Below are 15158 nucleotides of genomic sequence, written 5' to 3' on the forward strand. Positions count from 1 at the left end.
GATTGTTTCTTACCCATTCACATTGTGGAAATGAAAGTCTGCCGTGCGAGGACGGCTGCCCGGCCGAGATTGGCGTCCATCCCTTCTGCCTCTGGGTCATCCCGTGGGGGGAGAGCTGCTCGGCATGCAGGTGTGTCACATTGTGAAGGATGCCACAAGCCATCACAATGCGGCACACCTTTTACGGCCAATAGAGCGACACGCCCCCACTCCGGTCCAGACAGCGCCACGACCCTTCAGCTGGCCGATGGCCCTCTCTACCACTGACCGAGTGCGAGAGTGGAGGTTGTTGTACCTCCGCTCTCGGTCAGTGAGGGGGTCGTGGAGAGGGCCATCAGCCAGGTCATCAGGGGGTAGCCACTGTTGCCTGCGGTAAAAGCACAGTATTGCACACTTTTGATTTAGGTGACTGCAAGTTAAGTTTCTCAAACAATATGATTAAGCCTCCAGCCTCTCCCCAACAGTGCTGCTAGACAGAATGTGCGAGTCGTGCGTTGAACCAGGCCACCTCGCAACAATGTTGAACAGATTCAGCTGCGCATCGCAGATGATCTGCACATTGATGGAGTGGAAACCCTTATGATTTACGTAAGCATATTCCTCATGGGACGGTGCTTTTATGGCAGCATGAGTGCAGTCAATGGCTCCGATTACATGAGAGAATCCGGCTATTGCTGCACATTTCGCTTTAATATTGGCCTGTTCAACCGCACCGTAAGGGAATTTAATGGTCCTGCAGGAGAGGCGAATGAGCTGGTCCACCACCAAGGGCATGGCCCGGCTGAGGGTCGACTGGCTCACACCGGAACGGTCTGCTATCTCTCACTGGAAGGAGCCAGTGGCCATGAAGCCGAGCGTAGTCAGCACCAGTGTCGGCACTGGCACAGCTCGGCTCCTGGCGGTTCTGCGCTGGAGCGCCGGTCGCAGCTCCTCATAGATCTGTAGGAGGATGTGCCGCGGTAGCCTGAACCGGCTCATCAACCACTCATCGGAATTTTGTAGCAGATCCTCCCGTTCCCTGAAATATCGCTCCCGTCTGATTAACCCGTTTGCCACGTCCTCCAACAGCGCAAGTGCTGCCATTGTTGAAAGTTGCACATTCAGCATAATCTTGAAGGCTCTTTTATAGCCGCTTAAGTAATGCCAACAGGTGTTTGGGTTTGTGTTGATGGGTTTTTTGTGCCCGATGTATGTGCGGTTATCAAATAATGTGAGATACCACACACCGCCACGGGGTGGCCCAACGGACCAAAGTGCAGTTAACGCAAGAATCGGCTTTCCGCCAACCTCTATGGCAGCTTTGGAGTTGGCGTGAAACAGCGTAAGAATCGACAATTTTTTCGCGTTGATACATCTGAACGTGAGCGTCAAACCTTGCGTACGCAAGTTTTTCTTGTGTAAACCTCGTTGATACATGAGGCCCCTTGTGATTGCCTGAAAATTTTCAGGCGGATTCTTTGTACTCTTGTAAATGCTTTACATCAGCCTTGTGCATGATGATTTTTGAAGGTGATGGATCTTCTCTCCACAGGTGTGAATGAAGGTTTGTTGAGCTTGTTGTTATGTTGATACTCTTATGGAATGGACTGCATTGGTCACATGTGCCATCCAAGCTCTCAGTAATCCAACTCCAGTTAATGTCCATAAATACTTGCTGGAAAGAGAAGGTTTTATTAGATGTACTTTTGTATTGGAACAATGTTTATGAATGCTGTTATTATTCAGACCCCTTATATACGTACCTGTACTCCAGCTTTATGAGAGGTGCTAAATAAATCCAAGCTACTGGTACTTTTACTTTTATTATTATTTTATTACTATGATACAATGCGGGGGGGGGAGTACTCTTTCCATCAGAACGTGAATTTGTCATGTCATTAATGTTACTCCTCTTTTAAAGTTTCATCACTTTTTCCTATATTATTATCAAAACCATTCTTTTTTAAATAAATATGTTTTTCTTGTCATCCTACCTTCACAGCAAGAGCAACCTCCCCAGGATGATGTCAGTTCTCGGCCAATAAGCTCCTCCCCTCGACCCCCCATCTCCAAGTGTGGTGACCTGGTTCTCTCTCTTGAGTACCGCCCTGACACGGAGAAGCTTCTGGTCTCGGTAATTGCAGCACGGGACATTCCTGACAAGGCCCGCAGTGGGATGGACTCCTGGCAGGTGCACATGGTCCTGCTCCCCTCAAAAAAGCAGCGGCACAAGACCTCTGTGCAGAAAGGCTCGCTGCCACACTTCAACGAGACCTTCCGCTTTTCACGCTTGGAGCCGTCCGACCTGCAAGTGTCCGCCATCAGGTTCCGGCTATATGCTCTGGAAGGCAGGATGTCCCGTGAACGCATGATGGGAGAGAAGGTGCTGCGTTTGGGTGGGCTCAACCCAAACGGAGGCACAATGGAGGCCACGTTGGTTCTGGAGCCCCGCAGCAACCTCAAGGTCAGTTGAAGATGAAGATGAAAGGTTGATTATGTGTGGTCGTTTATCTCATTTTTTAATTGGAAATATTTCCTTTGTAGATTTGTGTTGTAACTGTCTGAGTTTCAGATCTGAATCAGGAAGAAGGTGCTGTTTACTTTCACTGCTGGAGCTTGAAAATATTTGTTGTCTTTAAAAAAATTATGTTCCAAAAACAGGCAGGGGTGGAGAGAAAAACTGGGAGAATTATCATCCTGCTTGAAATTTCAGTCGTCAGAATTGAAGACTCGATTTGATTGATTTTTCATTTAGAGCTTTTTCTAATTGCAGCTAACATTCACACTGTCTATATGACCCCAATAAATCACTTTTTCCAGAGTCAAGGAAAAAAAATGCACCTTTAGAGCAACAACTACTATTTCAGTAAAGATGTGGACTTCCCCCAGGTTTCCTGTCTGACATTGTCCTGTGCACAAGCCTGTAATCTGTACGCTTGAGCTGTGTGTGTAATTTGTGTGTTCTCAGAGTGTGGGCTCCCAGCTCAGCCTGTCTGCCGTGTCTCAGAGCGACAGCGCTTCGTCCACTCAGTCTCTGACCCACGGCGGCGTCCCAGAACTGCTGGTGGGTCTCTCCTACAACGCCACCACGGGACGCATGTCTGTGGAGCTCATCAAGGGCAGCCACTTCCGAAACCTTGCCATCAACAGGCCGCCAGGTGGGTTTTCAAAGGAAATTGAAATGTGGAATTAAGAGGAGAATGTGTCAAATCCAAGAGTCACATCAGTTAAAGGCTTTGCCTCCAGTCACGTCTGTTGGTTTGTTCTTTCTTTAAGATACCTATGGTCGTCTGACACTGCTGAACTCGGTTGGCCAGGAGATCTCACGCTGCAAGACGTCAGTGCGCCGTGGCCAGCCTAATCCCGTCTACAAGGAGACCTTCGTCTTCCAGGTGGCGCTGTTCCAGTTGTCAGACGTCACATTGCTGGTTTCTATCTTCAATCGCCGCAGCATGAAGCGCAAGGAGATGGTTGGGTGGGTGGCTCTGGGCCAGAATAGCAGCGGCGAGGAGGAGCAGCTCCACTGGCAGGACATGAAGGACAGTCGAGGACAGCAGGTCTGTCGCTGGCATGTCCTGTTGGAAGCATAATACTGCTGGCTGGCTGGGATACGACCATGTTTGCTTTACCGAGGAGAAAGAAATGGAGGATAGCAACGACAGCCTTGAGTTGATCTGTGGACAAGATCATGAACAGGCTTTCAGAAGCAGACTCAAGGAATGACATCAAAGTAAAATCCTTTTAGATAAAAGATATCCAAGGTTGATGTGATTCACTTCTTTCTCTTATTCTAAGTTGAAGTCCTCTAAAGTGGCTAAAACATTCATTATTTTGAAAAGTTAAATGTTTCTGTCCAATCAATAGAAATGATATCAACCTTCAATCCTTCAACAAGTCCAGCTTAGCTGAAGAAGAGAAATTTGAAAACTGTTGTACTGATGCGAATGAAGTTGAATCCAAGATGGCGTGTCAGCAATCTTTCTGAAGGCTGTGTTATGTATTGCAGAGCGCATTGGCGGGGACATTTTGGCCACCAAACCTCAGTAGCGCGGTTTGTAATCTAGTCAATCTGACATCACCTCAAGCACAAAGTAAACATTAGGACAGCAGCGTTGGTGTCACGTGTCAGTGGTGTCAGTGATCCTTGATTTCATGTGGCACCTTGCTGTCATGTGACCAAGGTCACATCCACACTACTCCGGCTTGTAAAACTCCAAGATACCTTTGAAAATGCTGCTATACCGATGTTAGTGTGAACACAGGAAAATTTTACTTGTGTGGATGCTGAAAATGATCTTTAAAAAAAATGAGGCGGTGACAGACGTCGGCATCATGATTGGATTTTTGCAGTCATAACCTGATTCGTCACGCGCCTGTCACGTGACCGAGAGAATCAAGTTATCTGTCTTGACCACCGGTTGTTGATTTGAGATGATTGCTAGCAGCAGTTGTGCGTGTTCTCTTTATTTGTATCTTTTATTGCAACGGCTTCCTACGTTGGTGTAGATTCTCATTTCTTCAGGCTGTGGTGTATCAACTCGGTAAGTCGGGAAGAGTCGGCTGCATTTCACCAGTCAGTGCGCCCTTACCAATAACACTGAAGCTGTTATTTTATGCTAAAGACACATTCACAAACTAGTGAGAAGACAAAAACACGTGGAAGAGGTTCTATGACCGACGCGGCGGAGGAAGTCGTCTCATTGGTATTCTCCCAACATGAGCTACTAGAGGCAGGAAGACTAGCAGCTGGAGACTCTTAGCCTTCTTTGGGGTGACTGCATCTCCCCCCTTCTCATCCTCACTGAAGGATGTTGTTTGACTCCTTCACAGGGCAGAGCTCGTGTCAATGCTGAGCTGAAAAGAGGCTTTAAATATCTCTCTGCAGCTGTTAACAACACAATGAATTACCCTGGAAGTGTGTGTGTGTGTGTGTGTGTGTGTGTGTGTGTGTGTTTTGCCTCACTGGATCTCAATGGTAATTGGAGGGTGCTGTGTTACAGTGTGATGACGGTAGCACCAGCACTAAAGCTCATCCTCCGCCCATCTGAGCATCAGTTCAGCTTGCAGGGGGGATTATATCTGTTTGTGTGGAGGGATACTGTAGCTACGACCCCTTGGGAGTTCACACAACATCGTGTGTTGACTCCAGCCGTTGTTGTTTTTGGACAGGTGACAGTATAGAGACGTAGAGCTGCTGGAAATCTCAAAGGCACGGAAATTATTCCTCAATGAAAAAAAACATTTTTTGGGGGGGGGGGGGGGGTTATTTTGAGATGACCAATCAGAATAAAACATTTCTGCAAACCAGAAATACAACTAATGTCATTGGGTTCCATTCCATCAAATGCACAGATTTTTCTTACACTATTTTAACCCTCAGTTTAGTCTTACAGTCAGGAGGCAAAGAGGAACACATAGATCAGGAGTTCTCAGATTTTTTTATTTCAAGGCCCACCTATTCATACTTTTAACAATCCATGGCCAACAGAAAAATAAAAAAAAAATAAATTCAATGTAATCCTGATTTATCAAGGGACACATTTTTCTGCGGTATAGTAAAATTACCTTTTATTTGCCTTAGGAACTTTTCCATCCCAAACCAAATGCCTAAACTTGTTGACAAATAAAGAATGAGTTTATGGAACTAATAATTTTATATTTTATTATTTTGTAGGTAAATTTGATGTGGTTTAAACATATTGTCCATGATATGTTCAGGTAATATTCTACTCAACTCAAAATAATTTCAATCGATGTCAGGAGCAAAGGGTTACCACGATCCATCAGGCTTTGCTTCATGTCTGTAAGTCAATATTGAGGGCTAAAAAATGCTACAGTGTGTAAGAACACATTTTTGTATCAGAATATCTCAGGAATGAGACCCAATCTTTTTCTACCCAAAACAAGCATATTAACATTTCCAGAGGTGTATGAATATTAACAAACCCAGCCTGTTTGGTTTGGTCTCTTCTTCTGTGCTTAACAATGAATTTTCACTTGGTTGATTTATTTTGAAAATGTCATTGATGCTTCTTATGAATGACGGTAATATAGTTTTATATTGTTTCAAGACTCCACAGTGAAGGCATTAAGCTGAACGATACAGTGAAATTTCAGAAACATACAATGGCAACATTTTATTTTGGCGGTTCAAGCGGTGTGGTTAAATTGTAAAATGTCTTAGCGTGTTGGGTAAGAGCCATCCGTGAGGCGGCTTTCAGGTTGCAAATCACAAACATCCATCCATCCATCCATTCATCCATCCATCCATCCATTTATTGTCTTCCGCTAATTCCTACATTAAGGGTCGCAGGGGGGCTGGAGCCTATCCCAGCGTCAATGGGCGAGAGGCAGGGTTCACCCTGGACAGGTCACCAGTCCATCACAGGGCCAACACATATAGACAGACAACCATTCACACTCACAGTCACACCTACAGTCAATTTAGAGTATCAATCAGCCTCGTCTCCTCTTGATGTCTTTGAACTGTGGGAGGAAGCCGGAGTACCAGAGAGAACCCACACAGGAACAGGGAGAACATGCAGACTCCACACAGAAAGATCCCGTGTCCGAGCCAGGACTCAAGCCTGGAAAAATCACAAACATACAGAATGCATTATTCAAAAGTGGTAGAATGTTCCATCATTTCAATGGTCGACATCAGCGCGATATGTGGCGGTGCCACGACATCAACACACACTTTTTTTGTAATATACGTTTGGCAGTTAGCTAATAAAACTATTGCTTCCAAAAAAAATGCCTCTTTAACCACAAAAATCTAATATTAAGACAAGAAATTCTGCAACCCTTTGTCATGTTTATATAAAAGTGAGGTTTTCGGATGTTGTCATTTACTAATACTTTAAAGCACAATATATTATTCTAAAATGCTGTTTTTTTCCCCCTCAGTAACACTTTTCAGTCTTTTTTCCATTAAAATGAATTTTATTTGGGCAGGAAAGTTGTGATGAAGGATGTGATATCATCATACCCTTCTATTCTTCAGGCAGAACTATATTTACTGCACAGTCTGATGTATTTATGCATGTGAAGTTGCTGTACAGAATCTATAATATCTGGTATATATTTTTTTGAAGATTGTAAATGTTTAATGTTCTTAAGGATTTCTATGGTACACATTTGCATGCTCAGTCTGCGACCCCTGGCTGTACTACAGATCAGATCGTGCTGCAGATGTCGTAAAACCCTGATGAAGTGCCTGTAACTTTATTTTTTTCCTCCACAGGAGATAAAACATACCTTCAGAAAAACCCCCAAAAAAAAGATGAAAAAAAATGACATCAATTTGCATGAAGCCTCGTTGTTTCCTGTGAGTGCTGCTGACAGACTACGTGCACAAAAGTTTTCATCAGAAGCACCTTTCTCATGTCAACATCTGGACTGAGGAAAGCTACAATTTATCAAACAAATATTTTTTGGCCTGCATGCAACATTTGAAACTTCAATCGAAAAAATGAACGCAATCCCACGTCTTCGCATGGAAGCAGCTGGAAACAGCTTGTCAGATGTTTCGTTACCAACCTGACTGGATTTATAACAGTAACGTGAGGTGCCCGGGGTCAGTGGGGCGTTCGTCTTCGGAGTGCGTCGGAATTTTCCGCCTCATTAGTTCCAGCGGAGTGGTCTGAGCCAGATCTTGGACATTGATTTAATGTGTCTCCACGCTAAAGAAAGACAACATGTAGGAACTCCTGGTTCTCAAAGATTAACTTAAATAACAGCACAAGATGCCAACTAATTAATTTAAGTGATGTTAGCGGGTGTAATTGTTAGGCTAGCTGTTTCCAACTGCTGACTGTGTCTATTCTGCGATGCTAAGCTAATGAATCACTGACTCCAACGCTGCATACACCGAGTCATCACACTCTCAAGGAAGCAAATAGGCACATTTCCGAACTTGAATCTTGGTTTTAGAAACACAATTTTCAGCACAGTATTTTTGTTTTGTTTGAAGCGTTTTTGGACTCCAGTCTTCAAAACAGCAGTCACATTTTGAGATTTTCTCGTGAAATGAAAACTTTTCCCCGTGTGTTGACACTGTAACCCCGCGCCAGCTCAGGCTCCTGCATGTTGAGCCCTGGTGGCACCCAGTCACTACTTTTCTTACCAAATTTTGTCTTTGCCAATAAAACCCTTAAGAGCCCCACTGAGGGGACGTCTGTCTGCCATCTGTGTTTTTGGGTCTTTCTTTGTCGAGATGTCTTGATTCTGAGAGTGACATCAACGCTGTCACAGTTCTTCGTCCTCTGATTGGTGGTAGAGATTTCCAGCTCTGGCTACAGGAAATCTCCAAAACTGGATTAGAGATTAGCAAATGTATTCTGTGTTTTTGTTTTTTTTTAGTATACATAGCAGTTTAATCTTTTAGCACCAGATGTTGTTGCTAGTACATTTGGATTTGCAGATTGTTGATGTTGCTATTTATTAGCTGCAGGACATCTAGTCTGACCCCCTTCAGGGATGAGGCCCTTGGGTGTTTCACACTGAACATAAATATTGTCTTGCGTCTTTGTTTTAACGATTATGAATTTATTCATGGAGGCCTGAATGAATCCGATGACTATAAAACTAATTCAAGAGTTAAATGGATTTAACAGATGAGAAATATTCATGCTTTGTGCTCTTGATTTTGTAAATGTAATGGATTACTCAATATTTCTGATGTCTCCTTTTTTTTTTTTATTGTGCTTGGAGTATTGAACCACTCTTCCATTAAATCTTAAGTTTTCAGGGAATTCATTTGTCTTCTTTTATCTTTAGACTTTTCAAAATTACAGAGCCCTGGAGTTGCCTAAGAGAGAAATTAAATTATTTTGGGATAATAAAGAAAATAAATATTTTGAGTGGCCAAAATATAAAACCTGTTCACTCAAAGTAAATATTTTGAGGCCACATTTATTCGGCAGCATTGGTACTTTAGGTATCCACCAAATCCATCTCTAAACTCTGGTTTCCAAAGAGCTTTGACAATGAAATGAGAAATCATTTCAAAAATATTCTTGTGTGTGTGTGTGTGTGTATACATGAATATATATAGAGACAAAGAAAGAGAAAGGGAGAGAGAAGAGATACGTAGAGAGAGAGGTAACTGAATTGTTCAGACACACATTCACGCATTTCACATTTTACTCCAAGTAATAAAAAAGCATTTAAGCAAATCTGACTTCTTTATATAAAAACCTCTCATTTCAGAAAATGCTTGTTTTGGCACACGTGCTCACTTCAAGCTCAGTGACAGTTTGTGGGCTGGACTCACTCTCACCAGCGATGAGACATGCTGGCCAACTACTATACAAATACACTCACATATTTCAATAATTATTCAAACTTCATTTTTCTGTGTACTACTTTACTAGAATTGTATCCAGCAACCAGATACTAGTATTAGAAAAAATAAAGTATATTAGCCATGGAGTGGACCTTCATTACAGCAGGTTAGCATAGCGCTGGGATTAGCATAACCGTCAACATGACCTTCCTTCCTCTAAAACCTATCGGTGGTCCAATTCTGTGTATTAGACATCAAAATATACAGAGTTCAGGATCTGTTTGTTCAGAATGAATTCAACTCATCCTCCATCTGCAATAATTAAGATTAACAGTAGCTCTTGGAATCAATGAGTTTCACTCTACTTGGTACTGTTCAGTTTGGGACTGCTAAATCAGTTACTCAGTAGAATAGATTTCAAAAATAGCTTGAATGCTTGATTTTTTGTTTTTTAGCTAATATTGTGCACAATGCTTATAAATGCAGGCAAAAATCATTTCAAAGGAAAGTGTAAAAGCTGAAGTGTGCAACGTTCATCCAGCAGTATTCATTGTGCTAAGCTAACTAATGGCTAACAGTCTTGAACAGGTGTTTATGCTCTTTTGTTGGGAGGATAGCAAATAAATGCTTATTAAAAAGAAATGACATGACTTGTAATGAAGACCTATGAGATACAGGATTTGCACAAGGTTTTAATTTACCATCCACTAACCTGCGCGCTCACCAGCCCACTTGTACTGACAGAAAGGCACACAGTGATTTGCGCGCTGTCCTTGCAGGAAAAGGACATAATTGTACCAGCGTCGGCAAATACATTCAGAAAATATTAAGAGGTGAAGTAGTAAAGAATTCACCAAACGATTTGTCCAGCAGTCTACAGCCAAGGTTGAGTGAAGTATGAAGGTTACCTGCAGAGTTTTTGGCAGAGTTTCGTCTCTCAATATGACTCCAGAAATGACACAACTGGATGATTAAGTAGGCACAGGTAAGAATATTCCTTCTAAACCATCTGTGAATTTGAGAAAAAGAGCTGTAGAACCCTTTAATGTGATGAGTTTGATATCACTTAACAGCTCTGACTGCACTCATAAATGTCACATGGGATGTAAGTCCAAATATTTACATTGAAATAAATCAGCATATAGCCAGTAGACAAAGCTCGACTAGCCTGCGTCTTTACTCTTTCATGCTAAGCTAACTTGTAGCAACTAGCTACAAACACAACTTGCAAGATTTTTAATTTGCTTTATGCTTAACTTTGTAAAAAAAAAATTTCCCAGAAAAAAAGTGCCGGCTGATTCCATTTGAAATAAACAAAATCCATTTTTTTGTCACCTCTGTGTTTAAGGTTGCTAAATGTGGTTATTCATTTTAACACAGCTGGCTTAACTTTGCTGCAGCATATTTAGCATACGGTTAGCATAATCTCCATTTGGTGGTTGAGCTTTTAGTATTTTATAGAATTATCAAGAACATAAAAACATAATAGCTCTATTCCTATTTAAAAGGTTTTTTAGGAGAATGTGTGAACTTGTAAGCCTCAGTTATAAAATCACAGGCAGGAGGCATGTAAAGTGGTGCTGATTTTCTCCAATTCTGGTGGAGGGTCGGTTCCTGTTCACCCTGGCGAGCCACTTCTTCCTCCCCCTGAAGAAACCCTGGCCTGCTACATCATCCCCAGCTGGCGTGTGTGTGTGTGTGTGTGTGTGGGGGGCTTCTTTCTCTCAGTTTCATTCCCATCTGAATGGAGCAAATACCGACTGTTTGTATCATCACAGGTTTATTAGTGTTTGTCTCCTGGGGCTGCATGAAGGATTTTGGAGGATGAGGGGTAAGAAATCAATAATTCATGTTAAACGGATTCTCCTCAAATTAAAACAGTGTGAACGAGATGCCTGTGCGATGTTAAAAGTGCGAAGCTTTACAGTTTTCACCGCGCTATGTGAGCCTGGTGGGCTGGTGAATTCTGATGATTGTATGGATAAACCCAGGTGTACGAAGTTAAATAGACGTTAGCGCTCACCTTTTTCTGTCAGAAGACAAACAAATGGTTTGCTGAGACTGAATAAAATCAGATGTATGTATTTAGCTCGTTTCCATAGTAACATTCTTACTCAGCTGAAGAGACTTGACCCACCAAGCTTAACTTCTGCTGATTTGGAGAACCCTGTTGTCATCGAAGGTGTTTACTGTTTTGATAATGTTCTTTGTTTTTAAATGTTTTTGACTGTGTCATTTAAAAAAACAACAACTTTGGGACTCCTCCATTCACATTTCCATTTTTGAATAACGCTGAATCACTACCCATGACATAATGCTCATAATCCATCATCCTGAGAGCCAGAACAGAGGAGGGTACAGTTCTACGTTTCTACATTAGAGACCTTTGGAGTTCAGCTCACTGCTGGTTAGCTTAGGACAGCGAATGGAAATAGATGGGAAGTGCTAAATAGAACATTTTACATTAAACTACAATGACTAATTCCACCGAAATCATTTCCTCTGCCGCTCCACTCCGCTTTTCTTTTTTGTTTAATTACAAAAGCGTGTTGACTCCGCTTTCATGACATTCAACAACAAAACACAAAGCATTTTACCCTTTAACATACCTGTGAGTTACTGCGATACGATAACATCACATTGCATATCCCTGTCATAGCTGTAGCTACTTAAGGTTTTGCTTTTCCTAAATGCGATCAATGAAAAGCAAAAGACCCTGGAATGGGTTTCAACAATCCGCAGAGAGCAAGTTTATGAATGCGGGTTTATTTACATGCATGTATAAATATAGTAAGAACATGACGTAGAAGGTCGACAGTGACACGCAGCCTAAAAGCTTTACATTTTTACATTGCCAAGGGGTCTCATTGTTTAAACGCAAAGAGAATCAGTTAAAGACTGTTGGAGAAGTTTGTTAAAATACAACCCCTGGAAGTGCCCAACAAATGGAGAGAATTTACTTTTTCTACAGCAATTTTTTAGGGTGTCTGACCAAATTTGAGTAGAATAAAATCAACAGGCTAGGGTGTATATATGAAGGTATACAACGTGGTTTCCTGTTGCCGCTAGGGGGTGCTATGAGTCCGAGTCCACGTACTTTTTTTTTTTTTTTTTACATGGCGAATAATCAAAATTCACCAGCCCACCAGGCCCACATTGGTGAAACTCTACAGCTTCCCAATTTAACATCGCACAGGCATCAAGTATACACTGATTAAATTTGAGGAGAACCCGTTCAAACCTGGAGGAGGAGTTTGTTAAAGTAAAACCCCTGGAAATTGCCAAAAATGAAAAATTCAAATCAAAGTGGCGTATTTCCTGTTGGTTCGACGTCAAAGTCTCAGTGCCCTGTTTTGTATTCCGAATTGTTTTTAAATTGAAGGGGACGCCGTCGAGTCATTTTTGCACGCCTACACACGGAACCAAATGTTCACCTCGCCTGATGTTTGTGCAAAGTTTCATAAGTTCTCAAGCGTGTTAATGCCCTCAAAAAGATACATCACTTGTCAGGAATAATAATTCCTTTCATTTCTAGAGAGCTCTCGTGCCGTCGAGTGCCCTGGCCCTGATTTTTTAAAACACATTTGTAACTTTCTGAGCCTGAGTTAGGAGTAAGAGAGCAAACCAAGCAACGCTTGATGGAGGAGACGCCGGTCTGGGAGCGTCATTACCGCGCTCACGATGTCTCCTAGCAACAGGAAACATCTGCCTCCCGCGAGGACCAATGAGGACGCGCGCAGGGCGGCGTGTGATGTTGCGGTGATCAGGATATTTGAGGAGGATGGAGAGCAGCGGGCGTCTCATCCCGGAGGAGCTGGAGCTGCCTGATGGTCTGTCTGCTGGGACCGACTGACGCTCAGACACCGGGTCGAGCTGAGCGGCGCTGAATCGGTGCGAAGACGGTGGATGTAGCGGGAGGAACGGACAGTTTCCACGGCCACGAGGACGGAGAGAAGGAGGGTTTGAGGGGGAACTTGTGAATCTCTGGACGTTTTTATCAAGAGGTAAGGCGCGATTTTATAGATGTATTTGAAGCATTTAAAACAGCAGTGACTCGTTTTAAGTCAAGTTTTCTTTTGTTTTTTATCTGTCAAACCTGTCAAACACAAGTGTTTCAGTGAAAAACAGCCGGGACGTAAAACTACAGTTAATTATAAAAAAGAAAGTTCAATTAAAGTTCATTATCAACAACAAAGGCAGGTATCCAACTTTTTATGTTACCTTATAAACACAAAAATATGACGCTTATCTCATTAAAAAAAATGCACAGTTCTGCATCTCAGGAAATATTTGCTGCATTTGGTTTGTCACACACGTCCCACGCATCCATCATCGTGCATGCTGCCATTGGACGTTACAGTAAAACTGTGAGTCACAGCAGGAGCTTCAGGACGCCAGTGTGAATATTTCACAATGATACCGCTTCCCACTCTGTTTATGCTTGATTTATATGACATTTTAAAGAGCACCCCCCACATACACACACATGCACACGCACTCACACGCACACGCACACACACACACACACACACACACACACACACACACACACTCAATAACACTTCTCACCAGCTTCTCTCTCTCCTCCATCTGCTTTTGTAACAGTAAAGCAAGCTACTTGAGCTGGGAGATTTGGAGTAAATACATTTGGCAAAGATGGAAAACAGCAATAATTTAAGCAGTGAGCAGCCATGTTTGAACCTTCATCTCTGCTGCCAAGGAAAAGCAGCTGAAAGAACACAAACTTTATGCAGCATGAAAACGTTGAGGCTTTAATTACCTATTAAGAGGAGTATTTTCACGACGCACTTTTGCAATCAGGCGCCACCTTTGCAAGAGGCAAAAAACAAACTGGATTTTATGCTAATACTGCTAATTGTGCCCGAGATGCTTAACATTTTGTTTTGACAGCAATTTTAAAACTTTTGCTATTTTGATCATCAAAAACATTTTTTTAGAACCTTTCATCATTTGATTCATAAATCATACGCACAGAGTTTAATCTAAGTCAGATTTATAGCCTCAAGGGGTTTGAAAAATACAGTAGATTTTGTTATGTACTGTGCGTTCATGTATTATAGTGCCCCCTAATGGGTGACTGGCACTTAATTTTACAAAGAGGCATGAAAAACAATTGAGCTGAAATTCATGTTAAAACACTGGAATGCCAAGTTAGGTTTGCCTATGAAGATGATGGTTGCCAGTTCGATTCCCAGTGTTACTCTACAAACAGAACTGGCTGTTTCTGTGGTTGGGAGGCGATATATGTCCTGATCGCTGCCGTAGCGCCTCCTCTGGCAGGTCAGAGCAGAACAAAGCAGCCAAGAATGTAATATGTGATGGAGGAAACTCTTGCAAAAATTGGTGCAGATCAGACTTGACATTCAATATTAATTTCTGCAATATTACGAAAAAAAAATCATGAGCAGAAATGGTGTGACGGCCTAAACTACAATATTCCACTAAATTCACACTTAAGCTGGCTATTAGGACTGTAACAATTTATGAACCTCTGTCTTTTTATCAACCAGAGACTTAACAATCCAGCAATGTGACTCGCAGGTACCAGCGCCAGTCCATTTATTTTCACACCTGTTCCAACCTTAGTCGCGCTGGCTGTAGTGTGAACTCTCACTCAAGTATGGTGGCATGATTGTAGAAACTAAGCCTTATTCAGTCACCCTGCTTCACACTGACATTTAAAGACACTATCAATCTGTTTTAACAGTATATTTTTGTAAAAAATTCAAGAATAGTTGAATAGTTACATTTTTCACTTGTTTATTGCGGGCCAGTTTTATCAGTCAAAAGAGGGTCGGCTTGTGAATAGGAGATATAGGTGGTTGCTATGGGCTCATAATGTCAGGAGGGCCCCACAGGGGAGTTGTAC

General features: G+C 42.3%; 1 protein-coding gene across 3 annotated transcripts in view; it reads left to right on the top strand.

Moving 5' to 3' along the window:
* Positions 1–8768, top strand: part of syt16 (synaptotagmin XVI) — a 44118-nt gene extending 35350 nt beyond the window's left edge. For 2 of the 3 annotated variants that reach the window (XM_086182862.1, XM_086182864.1), the window contains exons 5-7: positions 1982–2443; positions 2948–3137; positions 3256–8768. In XM_086182862.1, coding sequence (XP_086038988.1) covers positions 1982–2443; positions 2948–3137; positions 3256–3569 — 966 coding nt within the window. In that variant the 3' untranslated portion in view covers positions 3570–8768. The remainder of the gene's footprint in view (positions 1–1981; positions 2444–2947; positions 3138–3255) is intronic. The other variant, XM_086182863.1, reaches the window with a different exon arrangement.
* The last annotated feature ends 6390 nt before the right edge of the window (positions 8769–15158 follow it).

Source organism: Aulostomus chinensis, chromosome 17 (assembly GCF_037954235.1).
Source record: "Aulostomus chinensis isolate RoL2024-O1b breed Wild chromosome 17, RoL_Achi_v1.0, whole genome shotgun sequence".
Taxonomy (NCBI): Eukaryota; Metazoa; Chordata; class Actinopteri; order Syngnathiformes; family Aulostomidae; genus Aulostomus; species Aulostomus chinensis.